This window comes from Sceloporus occidentalis, unplaced genomic scaffold, assembly GCF_023333645.1.
Source record: "Sceloporus occidentalis isolate IW3139 unplaced genomic scaffold, rSceOcc1.0.p SCAF_1, whole genome shotgun sequence".
Taxonomy (NCBI): domain Eukaryota; kingdom Metazoa; phylum Chordata; class Lepidosauria; order Squamata; family Phrynosomatidae; genus Sceloporus; species Sceloporus occidentalis.
Genome location: NW_028316981.1, coordinates 188,673,458 through 188,693,254, shown reverse-complemented (window position 1 = coordinate 188,693,254; position 19,797 = coordinate 188,673,458). Strand labels below are relative to the sequence as shown.

The window sequence follows — 19,797 nt, the reverse complement described above, 5'->3', positions numbered from 1 at the left end:
TCATTTCCAGTCTACGTGTGGTGGCTACTGGCCAAACAGTGGAAACTCAAACCAAAGGATGTGCTCTCCCCATCCCTGCATATATGGAGCTGGAGGGAGGGCAAGAAAGGTCTCAATATGCTTCTAAGGTGGCATCCCAGGAGGCCAATCTACCTCAAAAATGAAATCATAGCTCAGGTAAACCCAACACACTCCTCTCCAAGGGAGTCACCAGCTGTTTGCCTGCCTGGATATCAGAGGGCCCAAACAGACAGGCCAAAAAAAAAAAAAAAAAAAAGCTGCTTTGGGTCACTTTGGAGGTATGCTGTTTAAATGACACACTCGTCTTAAGAGGTCAGAAGCTGCACCGAAGCTTTGCTCCAGTCCTTAGAAGTGGAGTGAGGCTTTGGTGCGGCTTCCACCATCATTCAAACAACATACCTCCGAAGTGACCCGAAGCAGCTTTATTTTGGCCTGTCTGTTCAGGCCCTCAAACTCCAGCTAAGCATCACTTGGAAGAGAGAGGAGCTGAGGAGTTCCTGGCTCTCCATGCCAGGAAGAAAAAAAAAAAAAGGCTCTGGGTGCCATGCAAGATGGCAGAGAAGCCTGAATACAGAAGGTCTGCTGGGGAGAGATTCTGCAGCCTTCAGTATTGCAATGGCATACTTCCTTCGCCCTCTCCTTTATGCTGCTAGCCCTCTCTATTGTGTGGGTGTGTATGTGTGGGGAGCAGAAGAAGCCAGGCCAAAGGGGACTCGGCACCACTGCCTTGACCCACAGTACCACCTCGTCCCCTGCTCTTGCTGGTCAAGCCTAGGCTTTTTATTGCTTTCCCCTTGTATCAAGCACATGGATTGCAGGGGCAATAGGATGGGACTTCTGGTACCCTCCCCCTGCCCCTCCTCTGGCAGAGCACATCATCCATCTCTTCCAGTGAAAGATGGGTTTACAAAGGCACTATGTCAGCTGGCCAGTTAAGCATGGTGAGAGTAAGGCAAAATCATCCATCTTGGTCCTTCCCTGAAGTGAGAAATATCTCCAGTCCCCTCTTCCATGCTCTGTGAGGTTGGGGTGGGGTGGGGGGTCCACACTTTTTGCTTTGTACCCCCTTCTCCCATGGGGCAGCCCAACAAGGATGAAAGGGAGGCGGGAGGAAGGCCTCATTTTTTTTACACCACACTGGGAAGGTTCGGAGAAAGGGACAACTAGGGGTTTGCAAACCACTCTGGGAGGGAGGAAAGGGAGGCACTCAATGGAGGGGATGCTGGTGAGATCACAAGTTGGCTCCTCATGCCAAAGAGAAGTCCTTGAGAGAGAAAGAGAAAGAGAAAGAGAAAGAGAAAGAAAGAGAAAGAGAAGGAAGGAAGGAAGGAAGGAAGGAAGGAAGGAAGGAAGGAAGGAAGGCAGGCGAAAAGAGAGAGAAAGAGAGTGCACTGTGGATTAGTCTGGCGTACAAGAAAGGGGAAAAGAAATGAAGGCCAAACCCAAACTGTTTTGCTTAACTTTCTTTGGGAAAAAGACAGAGCAGAAAGGCAAAACAGAGGAGGGTGGTGTGGCAGTGATGGAGGGTGAGGAAGGGGTGAAAGGAGCCAGAGAAGCACAACCCTTTCAGGGTGGTCTCTGCTCTGCCAGGAACTTCCCCCCTTGGGTTATGGCAACCTCACCGCCTGCCCATCTCGCTCGCTCGGCAACCTGGGAAGATCCATGGGAAGCTGCCGGATGCTGCTGGTGCGTTTGACTGCAAAGCCCGCTGCCCCTTTCAGCTAAACATAAAGAAGGGATAATGCGTGTTTCCTAAAATGTGCTTTATGATAACAATTAATTGGTTCATAAACTATGTATAATAGAGATTTTAATGTACTTTATATTGTAAGAAGCACCAGGTTTTGTATTTTTAAACTTTTTTTTCTCTTTTATGATTTTTAGGTTTTTTTTCCTTGTCGTCCTTTATTTTACTTTTAAAGTTGCAGTTTTTTTAAAATGTTCAATGTTTTTTTAACCTGATACAGTGTGGTTTTTTTTTTACAATTTTATTTTTGCATGTGAAAAACTTTTTTGCCTTCAGCCCTCCCATAAAACGACATTACTAATGAGGAAAAGGGAAGAACGAAAAAACAAAACCAAACCCCAATCATTAGCAATCTTTTTTAAAAAAAAAAGGATTTAAAAAACAAACGAGAAAAAAGAAAAATAAACGAATGAAAAAATAAACAGAAAAAAGTTTTTCCCCATACTTACAAAGGTTGGGTTTTTCTTTTGTCCCTACTTTTTTAGAGTCCCTGGGAACAGAGGACTTTGCAACAAAAATAGATTTTTTCTCTTCTTCTTAACAATCTTTAACATACAAAGATATTAAAACTATGCACTCCATTGCACTTGGCTCAATGCAAACAAAATTGGTTCTTTTAAACCCCCTAATATATATTTTGTTTTTTAAAAATCCCCTCCCCCTTTTAAACACACATTTCTGTGTATCTTCCTTTCTGCTGCCCATACCTTCCAGCCACCCAAATTTAAAGTCCTCCATATGTCACCCCCTTCCAGGTTCACCTTCTCTAGGATCCAAACCAGGTACCATGGAGATGGATGGCACTGAAATGCCATTCACCCACATGCTGCTGCCACCCAACTGTCACACTTTTAGCAGATGCCAAGAGTTAAATGTGTACTTAGGCATTGTTAGGATTTTTCAGAATTAAGTAAGAGTAAACCTCTACTCCTTCACCTACCCCCTGCAATTTTTAAGTGCTGCCTATTTGTTGTCCCCTGCATCTGTAGTCCTGAAAATGCCTGGGCCCATAACCTTTTTAGACCCCCCCCCCTCTCATGCAGACATACACACATACATACACAGAGAGACCTGTTTCTCAAGCAGGGAAGTCATTATGTGTAAAGTTGGGCATTTTAAGAGAAAGGTTTAAGCAATTAGGCAGGACAACTGGACTGAATTATTTCCTTTTAAAATAATGTAATAACTGAATAAATTTAATAACACAACAGATGCGTCAACAGTGTTAAATACAGTGACTTTCACCTGTGATAAAAATTTCCCCTTATTAGGACTATTGCTCATTTTTACACATTACTTTGCACTCAGAAATGGTTTACTCCTGACCGTAACAGGAACCTGAATGCATTTTTACAAAGAATAGGGGAAGTTGGTTGCAAGGTGTGTGTGTGGAGATGGTCTTTCTCAATTTGGGAATAATCTAAATACTTTTATGAAGAAATAAGGTAAAATGAAAACCATGCAGCATTTCACATAAATGCTGCTGCATGTGCCTTCTTGCTCAGGGTGATACTGGAATGATGTTCACTTTGAGCACACCTCAAGATTTAAATCACATTAGACCCCCTACCTCATTCAACCTAGCAAATCTAAGGCATTTGCCACTTTGCAGAAAGGGGGAGGCAAGGAACAAGCTGAACAGGAGGATGAGAGATGACTATTTTCTTAAGACCACCAGGGTAGGAAGAGTTTGCATTCCCAAAAATAAGTTCTCCATAGCTTGGTGCTCTCGAAGAAACAGATGCTTATCTTGGGTATAAAAGAGGACACCTTCCAACTGTTCACAATATGGAAAGGGGTGGCCATCTAATCCCAGGTGTTGCTTCTAATTTCTGTTTATGTCTCAAATCTGAACCTGATCCTCAGTCATCGGGAATACATTTCTACAAACAAGGCAGCAGTATTTCTCACAGAGCTGAAAGAAGGATCACATGGAGTGTACACCAATTTCACTTTTGATTCTGGTAAACAGATTTCTGGGTTTCTTTGTTTGTTTTTTAAAACTCCTAAAGAAATCTGGCCAATCCAAGGTGACATGAAAAGTATGTGTACACCATGGGAAGTGAAAAGTACTGCCTTTCTACTGCCTGAGCTGCTTTGTTTCTGGCAGGTTGTATTATGCTTCTGGGTTGCTGAGATACTGGGTTAGGGCCTGTAGTGGGATGGAAGCAGCAGAGCACCAGAAACTATGAAATCCAGGTCTCCACTCTTAATGGGCAACATAGCTGGCACATGACAACTATGGAAGCACCAGGCAGGTGGCTCCTCTTTGCAACAGCCAATTAAGCGAATCAAACAAAACATCCACACAGTTATTTTTCTGTAGACTCCTCACCCCCTGACCCCATCTCCCAGGAGGACCCTTTCCTTCATGCAACAGCTGTCCTGCAGCTGTGCAAGGTTAGGTTTTGTGACTCCTCCATGAGTAGGCCTCCAGTAAGGGTAGCCACTCTTAAGCTACAGGTTTTTGTGTGCATATGTGTGATTCAGGGCAGGAGCAGGAAGACAAGCAGGGGAGGGGGCCTACAACAGGCAAAGCAGGGAGGGAGGTCTGCAGGCCTTGGACCTCCCTTCCTTGACCCTGTTTCTCCACGTGGAAATGGAAAATCATTGCACTTGGACAGGGGTGCAGATACCTGGTTTTCACCTGCAACCTCTGGACTCTGTCTGTTCCAGAGGTTCTTGCAGATGCCTCAAGCGTAACCTGGGGAACACTGTGACAGATAGTAGAAGGATTTCAGGAGGTTCTCTAGATCAACTGATTTTCCCATATGGCCATTTGGGAGGCAATTCCAGGCAGTGCAAGCCAGGAACCCAAATGCAATTGCTCTGGACAGATTGCACGGTAACCCATTCCCTGCAGCATCCATCTGGCCCATTCCAAATCAGACAATCCCTAACCCCAACCCCTAATGCCCTCCCTCCATCCTGGTAAAGAACCTCACCTATACTAAATATATGATGTGGAGTTGCCCTGTAAAAACCTGTGACCTCCCTCATGCAAAGGCGGACACGTTTAACAGGAAAGATGGGATGGAGGGTGGGAAGTGAATCCCCAAGGAATTTGGCAAAGTTCCTGTCCCCAAAGCTCAATATGGGGCAAGGAGAAAGAAAGGGGTCTCTTTCACAGACCTTTGGAAAAAGAAATAAAGATGATCTTATCATGGATTCAAAATAGAGGAGGACATTTGTTCTCCTCACTTTTGTTGTTGTTGCAAGTCTGAGAAAGGGAAAAGAGGAAAGTGCGTGGAGCTGTGTGATTGACTCTGGTGCATGTGTCTACATGTCTGCACACATGCATGAATACATGCAGTGTACAGACAGTAACGTCAAACCCTCACTTCCAGGAAGCCTCCACTATCTTTAACTCTATACCATTCATTTTGTTGCGCTGAAGTTTGTTGAGAGTGTTCATGTGCAGTAAGCTTTGGGAGCTTTGCTTTTTGCTTAACAAAAACAACCATTAAAGCACCCTTGTACTTAATTTCTTTGCGGTCGTCACCTGTATGTAGAGGAAGCCAAAGGAAATGCTACAACTAAAGGAGGAAAAGAACAAAGTGGAGAAAAGGGATCAGGAAGAGCATCAAACCATAATAACAACAGACACCCAAAACCTCAAAAAGGAAAAGGCTGGTACCCAGAGGAAAGGAATGAAGCCCACCTTGCCCAGACCAGGTTGGGAGCAGAAACGTGCCTGACTATGCCAGCTACCCTGTCCACAGTGGTCTGTCTGGGGTATCATTTCCAACTTCAGCATGGCCTCATTTTCATCCATCTTTTTAAAAAATTATTTTAAATATTTTAAACCATTCTGCAATGGATTTTCAAAACATATGCCCATTTGAAATGGTGGCAAGAGCTCTCTTTCTTAAGAGAAATACTCAAGCATGCTTTCCAGCCCAGTGAAGCTTAACTTCACAAGCATCTGCCTCTTTTATTTAATGGGGTGAAAGAATCCCAGTTTTTGGAGAACAAGACTGGAAGTGATTTCCACATAATCTTGATGTGCAAATACTTTTTGTTTCTGAAATATGGGAAAAGTTCATCCTGACCAAGGAATACCAGGAAGCTCTAAGGATGAGAGACAGAGGAAAGGGTAAGGGATGAAGAGTGGGGAAAGAGAGAGGGAGAGAGTTTGGGAGAGAATGCAATGGGAAGAGCCCATCCCTTGTTCTGGAATGGAATTCTGCCTGGGTATCTGGTAGTCAGGAACGTTTCTGCTTTTGCTTTTTGAACTAATGGGGACACAATGTTAATCCAGTTAATGAGGGAATTTACTGCACAAGGGAACTTATGTTTGGTGGGAGAAGTTTGTGCTATGAAGGCCAACCAAGTGTTATTGTTCTCATAATGCTCTAATCAAAACCATTTCCAGTTCTGAACCAGTGCAATATGCTGGATTGGCTTTCTAAAGCCTTTAGGACATGTGAATGGAATTTAGGAAAAATTTGATCTGCTTGCTACAACCTCCATCCCACTTTGCAGTTTTAAAAAGTAACTGAGTGAGCTAGAAGCACAATTGTCCTTGAGCCTCAACTAGTCAAATGCTTCTATTTACTCTTTGTATGCTCAGAAACCTCCTTGGAATTATACTTAACAGGTGAGATTCTAGAGAACAGTCTCGCTTTCCAATTCCCAACAAACATAATCCCTAGCAAACTCTGGTGCAGTTTTGGGGTTTGAGGCTGGCTGACATGAATACTTTTCCTTCCCCATGGTGAAAAACGAGAAATCCCTTTTGTTGTTGTTGTTTTAAAAACCATTGCTCAAATGGTCCAGAGCTATTATAACAGAGGGTTATGTGACATCTGTAGATGTTGATGGGATTCCTTGCAGAAGATAAGACTCTTCTATGCAAATGTAAAATCTGCTTTGGATCGGGGAAGTCCAATGTGGATTTTTTAAGCTTCTCATCTGTAGTGTTACCCAACGTCTCTTACGTTTCCTTGAAGAGGAGGAGGTCAGTGAAGATATGGGTTAAGGACTGAAGATTCTGATTTGCAGGGCTTGAGTGAAAAATTATTATTATTATTATCATCACCATCACCACCATCTTTATTATTATTATTTTTCTTCGCTTGAAGATCCCGTCAGAGGAACCAAGACTAGAACAGAAGAAGACACAAAAAGGAGGCAAAATTAAAATGGAGCATTATAATCTTCTTTCATTTTTCTTGGTTTGACACTAGAATATTGATACCCCAACCATACCCATTCTTCCTCCTACACTTCCAGGCATGCTTGGCCTTATGGCACCTGCTTCCAGCAACCTGAAAGGGCACTCCCATCCTTGGGTCTGTCTTGCCTGTCTCTTGTGTCCCAACCCATAATTCCCATGCACTTTGCTCTACAGTAGTGATACCACTTAACTCCTTCTTGTGTTAACAAACATCCACTGAAGCTCCTCAATGCTGGTCCAGCCAGGTTTGGGATCAAGCATATGCTCAATAGGGAGCTGCAGCCAATACCTGCTCTCTGACAAATGTAGCTGTATGAATGCCCCTGCTTTTGTAGCTTTCACACAATGCATTTGTAGGTATTTGCTTGAAAGTGCTTAGGTAAAAGTGATCTCCATCACAAGCATGCAGCTACTGCCAAAAATGCAAATTTCATGTTGCGTTTGCCTCCTCTGGCTTCCATCATGCCCAGTAAGACATTCCCCACCTTGGTAATGCTGACTAATGTTTTTCTTGCCTCCGACCCCCTTTCTGTATCATGAATTCCTGCTGACAGAGATGGAGAATCCCACTGCAGGATCATGCCAAGGAGGCTAAGGGCAGGTTGAGCATTAGGTGTGATGGAAGGAGATGAGGTAAGTATGACATGATCCTGCCATTTTCAGTGGCATTCCTGTGCTCATCATAACATCACATTTCGCCCATATTTAAACATTTCTTCCTCCAAGGTACTCAGGGTGGTATACATCCGAACCTCCTCCCATTGTACCATTTACATCAACCCTGTCAGGTAGACCAGAGAGAGAGAGAGAGAGAGAGAGAGAGAGAGAATGGCCTATGCATTAAGGCTCTGTGGGGATTTGACTCCAGGCCATATCTAACACCCTTATCTGCAATACTGCACAGGATCTGGGCTTTCTGCCACTGCTAGCATTTGTGTTAGAATTAGATAAGAAGGTTTTCCCTTCAGTATTCATACATGACATCTAATGTATCTCTTCATTCTCTTTCTGCTTATCATGCCTTTCTTGCAACCGTTCTCAAAGTTCCACCTATGTTCATGGAAAACACAATACTGGATGCAATGTCTAAAATTCATGACAAACAACTTGCAACAACCATGGTGCAGCCAGGCTTTTACAGGGGAAGTTCTTCCCTTCCCGTATTTGCATTTAAGAATGGAGCCATTAGAATTGAAAAGAGGAGTTTATTTAAAGAGATACTGGTTCAATAAATGTCATCTTCCATTCATTAATGCTTTCCAAATCTAACCCTGTGTCCTGTTCCCTAGAACTGACCATGTCAAACCCATGTCCAAGCATGCAAGGACACGCTGGTCTCATGCTGGTCCATTTCCTTACTGAAAGGTTCCTGCTTTTTTGCTCTGACTCCCTAAAAGCTGGGCTTGGAACTACCACTGATCTCTGAGGAAGAGGATGCAAGGGATTCTTCTGCTGCTTAACTCAAGAAGGGAGAGAGGAAGGCAAGTCAAGGCAGTTGGCGTCCTGTGCAATTCAGGCAAGGAGAAACCTCCATAATAGTTTTCTAATCTATATGCTACAGCCTGAATAGCATCTGGAAGTGGAAAATTCCTTCCAAACTGAAAGGTTGGGAATAGAGATGTAGGCATTGCACATACAACAATCTGCTCCTTCCTAGTGCCAAGTAGGGTGGGGGAAGAAACCACACTATGGTCAAAATCTCTCTTTTGCAGAGTTGCTATGCGAGAGCACACTGGAGGTGTAGTGTGGTGTGGCAAGGAAAGGGGAGGGCAGTTTTTCAAATATTTCAATTTCTGGAAGAAAGTGGTGGAAAGCAGGAACTAAGAATGGCCACAAGGGGGGACTGTGCCACAACTAGTGGAGAAGGCTGGAAAATTCCCATCCCTTTCTTCAGCTTTCTTTCTCTTTGCTTGTGCCAGTGCCACTGCCAAATGCATTCCTTGCTTTACTCATTTGCTTCGCTGGGTGAGGTGCACCTTTCTACATCTTTTCTGGAGACAGCTTCCTAGGGAAAGGATTCAACCTAAATCAGGAACCCTGTGGGCCTAAATTCATTTTTGAGAAGAGATGGAGCAAAAAGTGTCAACAGCGCTTGGTGCACTTTCAGAGCACCAGGGCAAACTGCTACTCATATGTCCAACCACCCACTCACCCAAATCTTCTCACAGCCAAGAAGGACTTCAACTTCCAGTGATACCGATCTGTCACCTCCTTGCAGAATTTACCCCCTTTTTGAACTGAAGTTCTTGGTGTATTAGAGTCACTCAAGACAACCAAGAACAACGGCTGGAAATGATTCTATTTGGGTTGTGTCAGGATAGAGGAGAAAATATGCCCATTAGGAATAAGGAGATCAAAAGGAGAGCACAAATAATGGAAGGTTTGTAATTATGGCATGCAGTGGAGCAAATGTTCCAGGCAAAAGCACCCGCTATATCTTGCTCAGGTTCGAAAAACAAATCCCTTTCCCCACAATTTGCGCGCAGTTTCTTTTTTTAACTAACAATCCCCATGGATTTCCAATTACAATTTTAATATTTTTGTTGTCTCCAGCTGTCCTCCCCCCCCCCCCCATCCTCTCCCCATTTGGCTACTCCATGCTCCTTTCATAAAATAAGATGCCAGCTCTTACACCCAAGTGAATCCTTGCCAACCAACTAGATTGCTAAACATCTCTCATTGTCATAGGTTCCAGCCAATGAAATGCAAATGCATCCCTGGGTCTAAATCCTCCAACTGGCTGAAGTTTGCAGTGATGTTTAACCTTCTGAGCCAATCACAAGGCCATGCCCAAATGACTGCATCAGAGGCAAAACCTGACATCTTCTGGTGTTTTTGTTGGGGGGGGGATCCATACAAATTACGGATTTGGAAACAATCAATAATAATTTTTAAAATGCACAAACAACAACAGCACCACACTTATTGGCTGTCCCTGCTCTGCAATTGGCTGGACTTGAGGCTCTGTCCTTTGAAATCCAATCAGAATGCTATTCCTCAGTAACAAGCCAGTCAGGAGTTATCACTCCACTATGACAACGTCCAGTGAGGGATGAATCTATCTCCAGATGTGCCTTCATGTCATAGCATCTCTCAGATGCCTTGAACAAGCCCTCTATACTCACCACATGACTGCTGCTTTTCTGGAAATTCCCCTTTCTGACAGTGCATCAGAGCTGCAGCTGACCTAATCTCAGCCATGCTGAAATAACATGAGATTGCAAGAGCACCACGGCAAAATGTGGTTCTGATACTAATGTGGCATGACCAGGAGGATCTGCCCTGGCAGTGTGATGAAGGTGGTGGTTGAGATAAGGCAAACATTGGGGTAAAGGCAATGTTGGGCCACCTAGGACCCTCTAAAACCCCATCTTCTCTATGCTGTTTGGAGTTGATGGGAATTGCAGTCCAAAATATATAGTTGGAGAAGGCTGATTTAGAAGGTACAAAGCATGGCCTTTCTCCCACTTGGAATGGGGAAAGCTAATGGAAGTTTCTGTCAATCAGCCTTACTACACGTCTATGGGACCCACACTTACTTTATTTATTTATTTATTTATTTATTTATTTATTTATGGGATTTATAGCTCACCTTTTTCCCAAAATGGGATTCAAGGTGGCACATTACAAATAGCTGTAACATACATTTTAAATTTTTTTAATGTGATTCCCACCTTTCAAATTTTCTTTAAAAAGGTGGCTAATACGTTCACTGCCACTCTTCTGCCCTCTCCTCTCCTTTTTTCATCTCAGTTCCTTCCCTAGGTATACACAGCTAAATGTTAATTTGCTAAAGAGTGAAAAATGTCCCTTCTGAAAGACAGCAACAAAATTATTCCTGCTCCTCTCCATCCGTACATACATTTCCCCCACTGCAATGATAATGCTGGGAACTTATCAGTTGCTTCCTAAACTTAGCAGACACCTAGGGCCTTTCACACTGCAAAGTTATAGCATTATGTTTCCACTTAAATGCCATGGCTGTATTCTATGGAATCCTTGGGTTTTGTAATTTGGTCAGAGGCACTAGAGGTTGAAGATTCTAAAGGCCCTTTCCTAAACTACAAATCTCAGGATTTACACTAGAGGAAACCAAGACAGTTAAAGTGAGCTCATAATGCATATTATGTAGAGAGATCTTCTAGCACTTTTGAAACTAACTAAAGAAAGAAGTTGGCAGCATGAGCCTTTGTAGACTTAAGTCTACTTCTTCAGATGCATTTGAATGCAATTTATCAAATGCATCTGGGGAAGCGGATTTAAGTCCACAAAAGCTCATGGTGCCAACCTCTTTCTTTAAGTTAATCTCAAAGGTTCTACAAGAGCCCTACTTACTTTTCTACAGACTAACAGGGCTATATCTTTGAATTCTATCATAATGCATATCAAAGGGCTTCATACCTGCATAATGTGCTTTGTTACCTAGTATTAATGGGAGTTAGTGTTGCACTGGGCTGAGGAGGACCACATTCCTCTACACTGAATTGCTACAGAAATGCAAAGTGAATTACCTCTTCAGTCAAAACTTCAGAAGAACTTACAGAGAAGCCAAATGAGTTTCAGTTGGGGTTTACAGAAGATGCTTCCCTCCCTGTTCAAAATCAGCCAGTTCTTGATGTGTGTGTATGGGAGTTTTGGTGATTGCCGGGGTGCAGACTGGTTCTCATTCAATGGCAGGGCAAATTTGAGGAGGTTTATCATGGACCTGAGCAGAGCAGTTGAGGACAGGGGCTCTCACTCATGGGGTCGCCATGAGTCAGTCAACTGGAGGGCAGTTAACAGTGACAACCACCATGGAAGTGGTGAGACATCTTTCCCCCCTACCGCTTAAAAAAGCACAGCTGGAGGACTGGGTGCTCTTCTTCCACCCCTCATTTTAAAACATCACAGAGAGACCTCAGGCATGGGCAGGGGAGGCAGTGCAGCTAAAAATCAGTCACTGTGTGCCTTCAAGTCATTTCCAACTTATGGCAAGTTTCTTCAAAGGGGGTTTGTCTTGCTGTGAGAGGCTGTGAGAGTGTGACTTGCCCAAGGTTACTCAGTGGGGTTCCATCACTGAACAAGGATTCAAATCCTATTCTCTAGAGTCATAGTCCAATGCTCAAACCACTACATCACGCTGGCATTTATTCATAAGTGCTTCCACCTATAATCGCCAGCATGACAGGCTTTAAACTTCCCTTTCCTCCTCTCTTGAAGGTCCCAGTCTGTGGGCTTCAGAGGAGAGGATGGAAGCTGCCCCCTTTTCCTTACTGCTATGGTCTTGGTGGTGATCTTGTGTGCACAATTATGTCTCTCCCTCTTCTAGACCAAGGTTGTTCTTTTTAACCCTAGGTGGACAAGAGTAGGTGGAATCTGCTCAGGTATACCACTGTCCTCAATCCATTCCTGGACTGTGCAACCAAGCAACCTCCAACTCAAGCTGTACCCAGGATGGAGGTGTTATGGGAGGAGATGCTGAACACCTTCTTCCACAAAGTTTACAAAAGCCAATGTGCTGACCAAACCAGGGTTTACATTAGTGGATGTCATCAAAGCCTCTGTTTCGTGAGTTTTGAGATTCTTAGCAGAGGGCTTTCTCTTGGACCTACACCTTTGCATGCATACTTGGTGAGGACACGGGACAGAGCTTTCTCTTGGCTATTCCCTGACTATGGAATACCCTCCCATTTCTCTTCACCTTTCACCGGTCAGCAAAGACATTTTTATTCAGATGAGCTTGGAGCCACTTACTGGCTGCCATGGAAGGGTCTTTTAATGGGGGAGGTCTTGCAATGCCTCTTTTCATTCTATGTTTTTAAATTCAGTGCTTGGTTTAGTATGACAGGTATCTAACTGCTTTTAAAATTGTTCTTAGTGTTATAACTTATTGGTTTTTAACTATATTCTGTTTCATGCTGTAAACTACCTAGATCCTGAATTGGAAGAAAGGTGTGATGACATATGCAGATAGATAGATAGATAGATAGATAGATAGATAGATTATTCAAAGCTTTCCCCGCAGACAAACCATTGGCAGAGTGCCAAGATAAGTCAAAAGTATTTCAATAAGACTAGAAAAAGTTCTCAGTTTTCACACATTCCTATCAACTGTCAGCACTGCTAAAAGCTGTACTGATGCATCTAATGTTAGGTTCATGCTTTGCGCCATGGTTCCTTAGTACAGAACATGTTTGCCAAATGCATGAAAAAAAGGGGGAGATGTGACTCTAATTTTCAAGATGAAAGGGTGAAACCTGGTGAGAGAAGCTAAGCTTTTCCCAGTCTTCCTTCATTTTATTGCTATGAAGCATGGTAATGCAAGATGTGGGGAGACACAATCTAGTTTCTTTCAGATGTCTTCCATTTCCACCTTCTCTCCAGGAGGAATTCCAAAATCTCCCCAATTTTGAGCATGACTAAGAAACATGGATTTATATTTCTGTGAGGGTTTTTAGCTTTTCTTGGGTAATGTTCTACATTTTTCTGGAATGCCCTACATGTTGTAGTGCCTTGTCCTCCTTTATGGTTAGGACCTCTCGTCTCCCTGCTCTCGCATGCTACTATTCACACAACAAGTAGCTCTCCTGTGTCTAGTTGTGCAGGAGACAGGCATATGCAAAAATTTATATTGCTGAACCAGCATGTCATTTGCTCTGGACAGCTTGCTATTGGCTATTCTTTCATCCTCTTTCATGCAACCAGCCAGTTCCCACTACAATGACAAACAATGGTGTTTCACGGAGAAGCAGGTGCGATTTTACAGTTCCTGCCCATCTCTGATGAGATATAGTTGCTTTTGTCCTGAAGCTGTTGGAGGCCAGAGGAAGCTCTGTGACATTGTGCTACATGTCACCTTTTACTAGATAGTGCTTAGGAGACATGGGTCAAACTAGAGCACTGGAAAGAGAAGCCAACTAATTAGAAGTGCCTGGACATACGAGTCAGACCAAAGAGAACAGAAGCTGGTTTACCTATATTGCCTCTAACTTTAAGCCACATGAGCAGAGAATTGATCAGTGCAGGTTCTGCACACACTGTTGGCACCAGACAAATGTTTAACAGCAGCCACAGCAGCAAAAGCAATGTGGTCAGAATTAAAGGACTGTCACACCTCATGGGTCCTGCTGCTGTTCCTATGGGCAACAGCTAGAAGCCACAACTGAGAAAGAGGAGACTGGCAAGCACTCTTTTTCACTCTCTCACACCTCTTCTTCTTCCCCAATTCTGTCTGTCTTTTTCTTCCCCTCTTTTGTCCTGCTCCATCTGCCTGAATCCAGAGTTCTTAAAAGTCACTGGTTACTGTGGTAACATCTGCCCTCCCCTCTCCTTCTACCCTACAATCTACTATAGCCTAGCCAATCGGGCAGGGAATATCCGCACCCCCCCCCCCCCATCCTTATATACACAAAACACACATGCACACACTAAAGGACCCTTGGCAAAGCTTGAAGCCCACCTGGCAGTGCCTTGGTTGAGAAAGATCTCAATATCTCCCAACTATCTCATGCATGAGCAGCACCCACCCACCCGGCCCTCTGCATCTGCTCGACTTTCCCAGAAGGAATGAGGATTTTTTTATTTTTTTGGAAACAAAAAAAATCAAAAGGAATCAAGGGGAAAAGTAGTTTCAGAGCCATAAAGAATGTGATAGAAGTGCATTAAAAGAAAAAGAAGGCGGGGGAGAGAAAAGGAGTGTGGGTGGATGGTGTGGGGGTGCAGAAAGCAGGGGGGAAATGAACTAAAACCAGAAAGGCGAAACAGAAGAGGAGAAAGCCAGAAGTAGGGAAGTTGCTGGCGGAAGTGCCCCTGCTATTCCTGCGGCCGTGCTGGGCCCTGGTCCAGCCTTGCTCTGGACCATTGTTTCCCTGCCTGGCCCCCCCAAGTCCAAGTTCATCTGGGTGTGACATCATGTCTGGTTGCTCGGGGAAACCAGACGAGCCAGACGTGACTTTGGTTATGGGATGGGAAGGGGAGCAGATTTCATTCCTGCTCTGTTCCGGCTCCTTCCCTCACCGCCAGGGAGCAACGGAGGCTGGGAAGGAAAGGCAGATCAAGCCGAGAGCAAGCCTGTGTGGGACAGGAGGAGCAGGACTGGCACCAAATGAATGCACTTTACTCAACCTTTCTCTATCAATCTAATCCTCCACTTTGTCCATCTTTTCCTTCTGGACATTGTACAGTACTGCTAGGATTAAAACACAACACACCAGCCTAGGTTTTCACTGCACAACAAACATTCAGTTTTTACTCAACTGTTGTAAGGTACACATCCAGGTAGCACCTCCATTGCAGGGCAACTATGACTTCCCAGCAATAATGATCACTGTTTTGTTGGCAGAAAAAGGCAGATCTCGCCTTCCGTCCCCCAGCCACACTTACTGGGCCATGGGCACTTACTGGCAGGCACCCACTGTGCTGAGCTATAACTCTCTCCTTCACTCAAGAACGCTTTTAAAATGAATTCAAAGGTATAGCTGAGTTAGGACCTTATCCCCCCCCCCCCCCCCCCGGTTTGGGCACAGGAAGGGGCCACTCAGGGACATGTGAGGCTGAGAAAAAATGCATTTTACCACACACCAAAGTGTCCTCAAAATGGCCCCATTCTGTCACCTGGCACTAAGCCATTCCCATTCAGTCTTCCATTCAAGCCAAAGGACACATCTCAGCACTGAATGGGAACAGCTTGGTGCCGGGTGACGGAATGGAGCCATTTTGAGGACACTTTGATGTGCAGTAAAATGCATTTTTTCTTGGCCTCGCACAGCCGTGAGCGTCACCTTCCTGTGCCCATAACGGGGGGGGGGGGGGGGGGAATGTGTCTGATAAGTTTCTTAGTCTGGAAAATCAGTATGCAAAGGGATCTTATAGCACCTTTGAGACTAAGGGGTTATTCAGATGGTAAAAATAATCCCAGTAGAATTTCAGTTGAAGTTTTGTTGTTCAGATGCATTTTTAATGCACCTGATTAAGTTTTTTTTTTTTTGGGGGGGGGGGGGGAGGTTGCCAAAAAACCTAGTTAACCCAGGATAATCAGTGTCAATGTGTGTGTGTGTGTCACCCCCACCAAGTTTTTCTAAAAGATTCTCATTCTGAGCTGTGAGAATGACTGATGCGAACATGCTTCAAATACATTTGCATCATCAACTCCATCTTTATTTGAGTGCTGTGTGAGCAACCAAACTTGTAGAGAGGCACATAGATGCAGTTCCATAATGTGAACAACAAACCTGGAATGTGTGAGTGAGATTATTTGCACAGTCGCACTAAAAGCAACATGTGAATGACCTCTAACTGAAAGAAAATAGTTGGTAGCATGAGTTTTCTTAGACTTGAGCCTACTTCATCAGATGCATGTTAACAGATAACATGCATTTGAAGAAGTAGGCTCAAGTCTACGAAAGCTCAAGCTACCAACTTCTTTCAGTTAGTCTAAAGGTCCTACGAGATCCCTTTGCATACTTTTAAAATGAGTTAAATTTCCTTCAGGTTTGCAGCATTATGTGATCTATTTAATCTTGCAGGAGTGTTTCTGTAGCTTTTAAAAAATATTTGAGTAAAAAATGATAAGCTTCCTCTACAGCTGTGACAGAAATATATTTATTAAGAATGGTATGTATTTACTTCTGTGCTGCACACTTCCTGCCCTTCCACACTATATTGTCAGAGGATATTGTATCATCACTGATATATCCAGGTGAGCGCTACTTTAATGTTAATGGGACACAATTTGTGGCTTTGGGCAATGTTTTCATATATGAAACTTTAAACTGGCTTTGGCTTAATTCATTCTGTATTGTCAGTGTAAAGCCAGCATTATCAAATATATCTACCAGTCTCTGTATTCTGCTTTGCTTCTGTAACAACATTCACATGTAACACAAACAATACAAAAGAAGCTCAAAGATGCACATAATGTACATGGGAGAAAGATACCCTTTTCCATCTTCTTGGGTGCTGCAGAGAAAACCCCCACAGCATCAAGAATTCCAAGAATTCCAGGGAAGAAAGGGGTTGTGGTGCTAAAACTCAGTGTAGACATAACACACAGATGTGTATTATACAACAGAAAAGCATAACCTTGCATGCTTCACAACTGCTTCAGAGCTGGAATTGTGTACTCTTTCATTCTCATTCTGACTCAGCGAAATGCCCTAGTTGCTATCTGCACATATCTCTAGACAGAGCCTGGAAATGAACTTCACTTCTGACCCTAAATACATGGAGGTGCTAACACTGGACTCATCCTTTGGCTGCTGGTATCACAGATGGGGCATGTGCCAATGTGTGGACCTGCACAACCCAGTTTCTGCTTAGCTTTCTTTTAAGATTTGGGCTATTCTGCAGGTGGTACTTCTACATTTCTTTCATCAAATTTGGAAATGGTATCTTCTTTGCATGTACAAACTGCTTGTACCTGTAGGATTCATTTGGACATCATACTCAATCACGGCTTACCATTTTAAGAACAAGCTGCAGCAAACTTTGGGCTTGCTCCCTTTTCTCTCCTTCCTTCATCTGATTTGGCTGCAAGGTAGAGTTTGGAAGTTTTCATTTCCAGATTAGGTTAACTGCAGTTTGTTATGCCATCTACATTTGACAAATTGTAGTTAATCTTAATCATGGTTTGTCTGAAACATGTCAACTTCAAATATTGCTTGTTTAAAGTTGACATTAATCAACCCACAAGGTTTGGTTAACTGAAACCAGGTGGCTGCATTAGAGGAGAGGAGTAGGTAGCATGCAAGACCAAAGTTTGTTGCAACTTGTTTTTATTTTGCTAAACTATGGTTCAACATGATGTGTGAAATCTAGCATGTGTATATAAAGTGGTGATATATTTCCCTCAAAACATTCTCATGTAGGGAAAAGTGTGGACAGTCATAGGGGAGTGCACATACTGTATGTATATTTCAGTGAGTGTATAAACAGTATACACATGCTAGGAAACTATTTTTTTCACTATGCATCTATGCCACAATCTACCTGTGGATTTCATTTTTTTTTTACCTAGCATGGAAGTGTTTTCCATGTGGATGTACAACATGTATGGTGGCCCTGAGCCTAGTTTCACCTCACTGGTTTTGTGGGGATCAATGTGTGGAAAAGATGTCATGTGTGAACAGTCTTAGGAGAAACAGTGACCTGCCTAAGGCCACCCAATGAAGCCTATAGTTAAGCAGTCTTTTCTATATACTTTGTGCACTGCACTTCACAATTTGGGGGTCATATTTTGAAATTGTTAGCCACAGAGTGAATGTGCTGATCCACCATTTTGTTTCTAAAACATTGGGACTGTTTATGTTTTGGAATGGAATTAGATCATGGCAAAGCTAGTTTTGATATCCCAAAGAGGCTTGGTGGCACACTCAGTGGATCTGGAATCCTGATTTTCAGTCTCAGTTTTCATTTAAATCACTAAGCTCTACTCCCCCACAGTTGAAACAGAACCTGGGCAGCCTCACATCCTAGCTGTCTTTCCTTCCCGTTTATTCTCATCCCCATTCTATATGGAGGCCTTTGGTGCTGAATGCATTTCAGGCCAGAGCTGAAGGGTAGCAGGAAACATGTGGTTGTTTAGATCTGGACTTCATCCCATCCATCCCTTCAGAAGAATCATACCCAGCCACCCAGCCACCCAACCAACCCACATAAAGCAAGCTACGTTTGGGCTACTGCCACATACAACATCCCCTGTAAAGCTGGTCCCCCTACCTGAGATTGCTGGGGGATGTTTAGAAAGTTGCCGTCCCGGGGTCCGATGCCGACAAACCGGTTGGCAGAGGAGGAGGAGCCTGGCGCTGAGAATGCTGGAGGGGAAAGAGACGTGAGGCCGTTAGGGCCACTAGGTGAGGTTGATGGCATTGATGGTGGTCATGGAAAAGGATGGGCACACAGGCCTGGCAGGTGAGACTCAAGACAGCAAAATCCAAAGAGAGAAAGCGGGCAGAACCCTTCCCTCCCTCCCTAGCACACCCTGTCTACTGAAAGGGCTCAAGGGTTCAGGGCAATGAGCTGGAGGGTGTAACTGGGGCCTGTTATGAAGGGTGGTAAACACCTGTTGCTTGAAAGATGAGTATTTTGGGCACTGAAGGACAGGGCCTCCAGGGCCTGACTGTATGATGAGGAATCCCAGCAAGTGCTTGGGGCAGAAACTTCTGAGATGCCTCCATGAAGCCAAACCCAAGCAGTTTCTATAGAATTACATGGGTTCCTGAGGTGCATCTCTAGGATCATGCAGTGAAGCTTTGTGGGAACATTGCTATCTAAGCAAGGAAAATGAAACTTCAGCCTTCCTTCCACAGGCCTTGTTTCTCACCTGGATGGTCTTCCTGATTCTCAAGTAGCCCAAAGCCATAATCTCTTGGCCTACTTTTCTCTGTCTCTGGAGGGCTTCTTTGTTGAGAGTGCTATCAGCAGCCTGAGACAACCCTCTTGCCCACTGGCAGGGTGGATAGCATTCCAGAACATGCCCATGTATGGGCCTGCCAGGAGATGGAGTCTTGTGGTCTGCATGCCTCCCCTGGGCATAACACTATGTGCCAGAAATAACTGAGCTCAGTTCTTTGGTATTTAGCATGGTGGCAGAAGAGGGCTATGCTCTCAGGGAAGCTGAGCGAGGGGCACAGAGCAGGCATGGGAGACTGTCCCACTGAAAGCTGCCTCCAGTGTGGAAACCCATTTGGACCAAGATACACTTAACAGACTTTGACAGCTCCTTAAGGGTTCTGCAACCACATACTAACATACATGTGCACCTGCACACACACAAGCATGCACAAAAATAGTCAAACACAAAATTTCACCTTCACACTCAGCCCTGATCACAAACATTCGAGGTTGCCTGAAGCTGTTTTCTCTGATGTCTATG

The 19,797-nt window shown here is 44.0% G+C and overlaps 1 protein-coding gene across 11 annotated transcripts in view; it reads right to left on the bottom strand.

Moving 5' to 3' along the window:
• Positions 1 to 265: 265 nt before the first annotated feature.
• Positions 266 to 19,797, bottom strand: part of NFIX (nuclear factor I X) — a 318,328-nt gene continuing 298,796 nt past the window's right edge. For 10 of the 11 annotated variants that reach the window (XM_089487378.1, XM_089487376.1, XM_089487388.1 and 7 more), the window contains 2 exons: positions 18,642 to 18,736; positions 266 to 6,873 (listed from right to left, as the gene is read on the bottom strand). In XM_089487378.1, coding sequence (XP_089343504.1) covers positions 6,859 to 6,873; positions 18,642 to 18,736 — 110 coding nt within the window. In that variant the 3' untranslated portion in view covers positions 266 to 6,858. The remainder of the gene's footprint in view (positions 6,874 to 18,641; positions 18,737 to 19,797) is intronic. The other variant, XM_089487419.1, reaches the window with a different exon arrangement.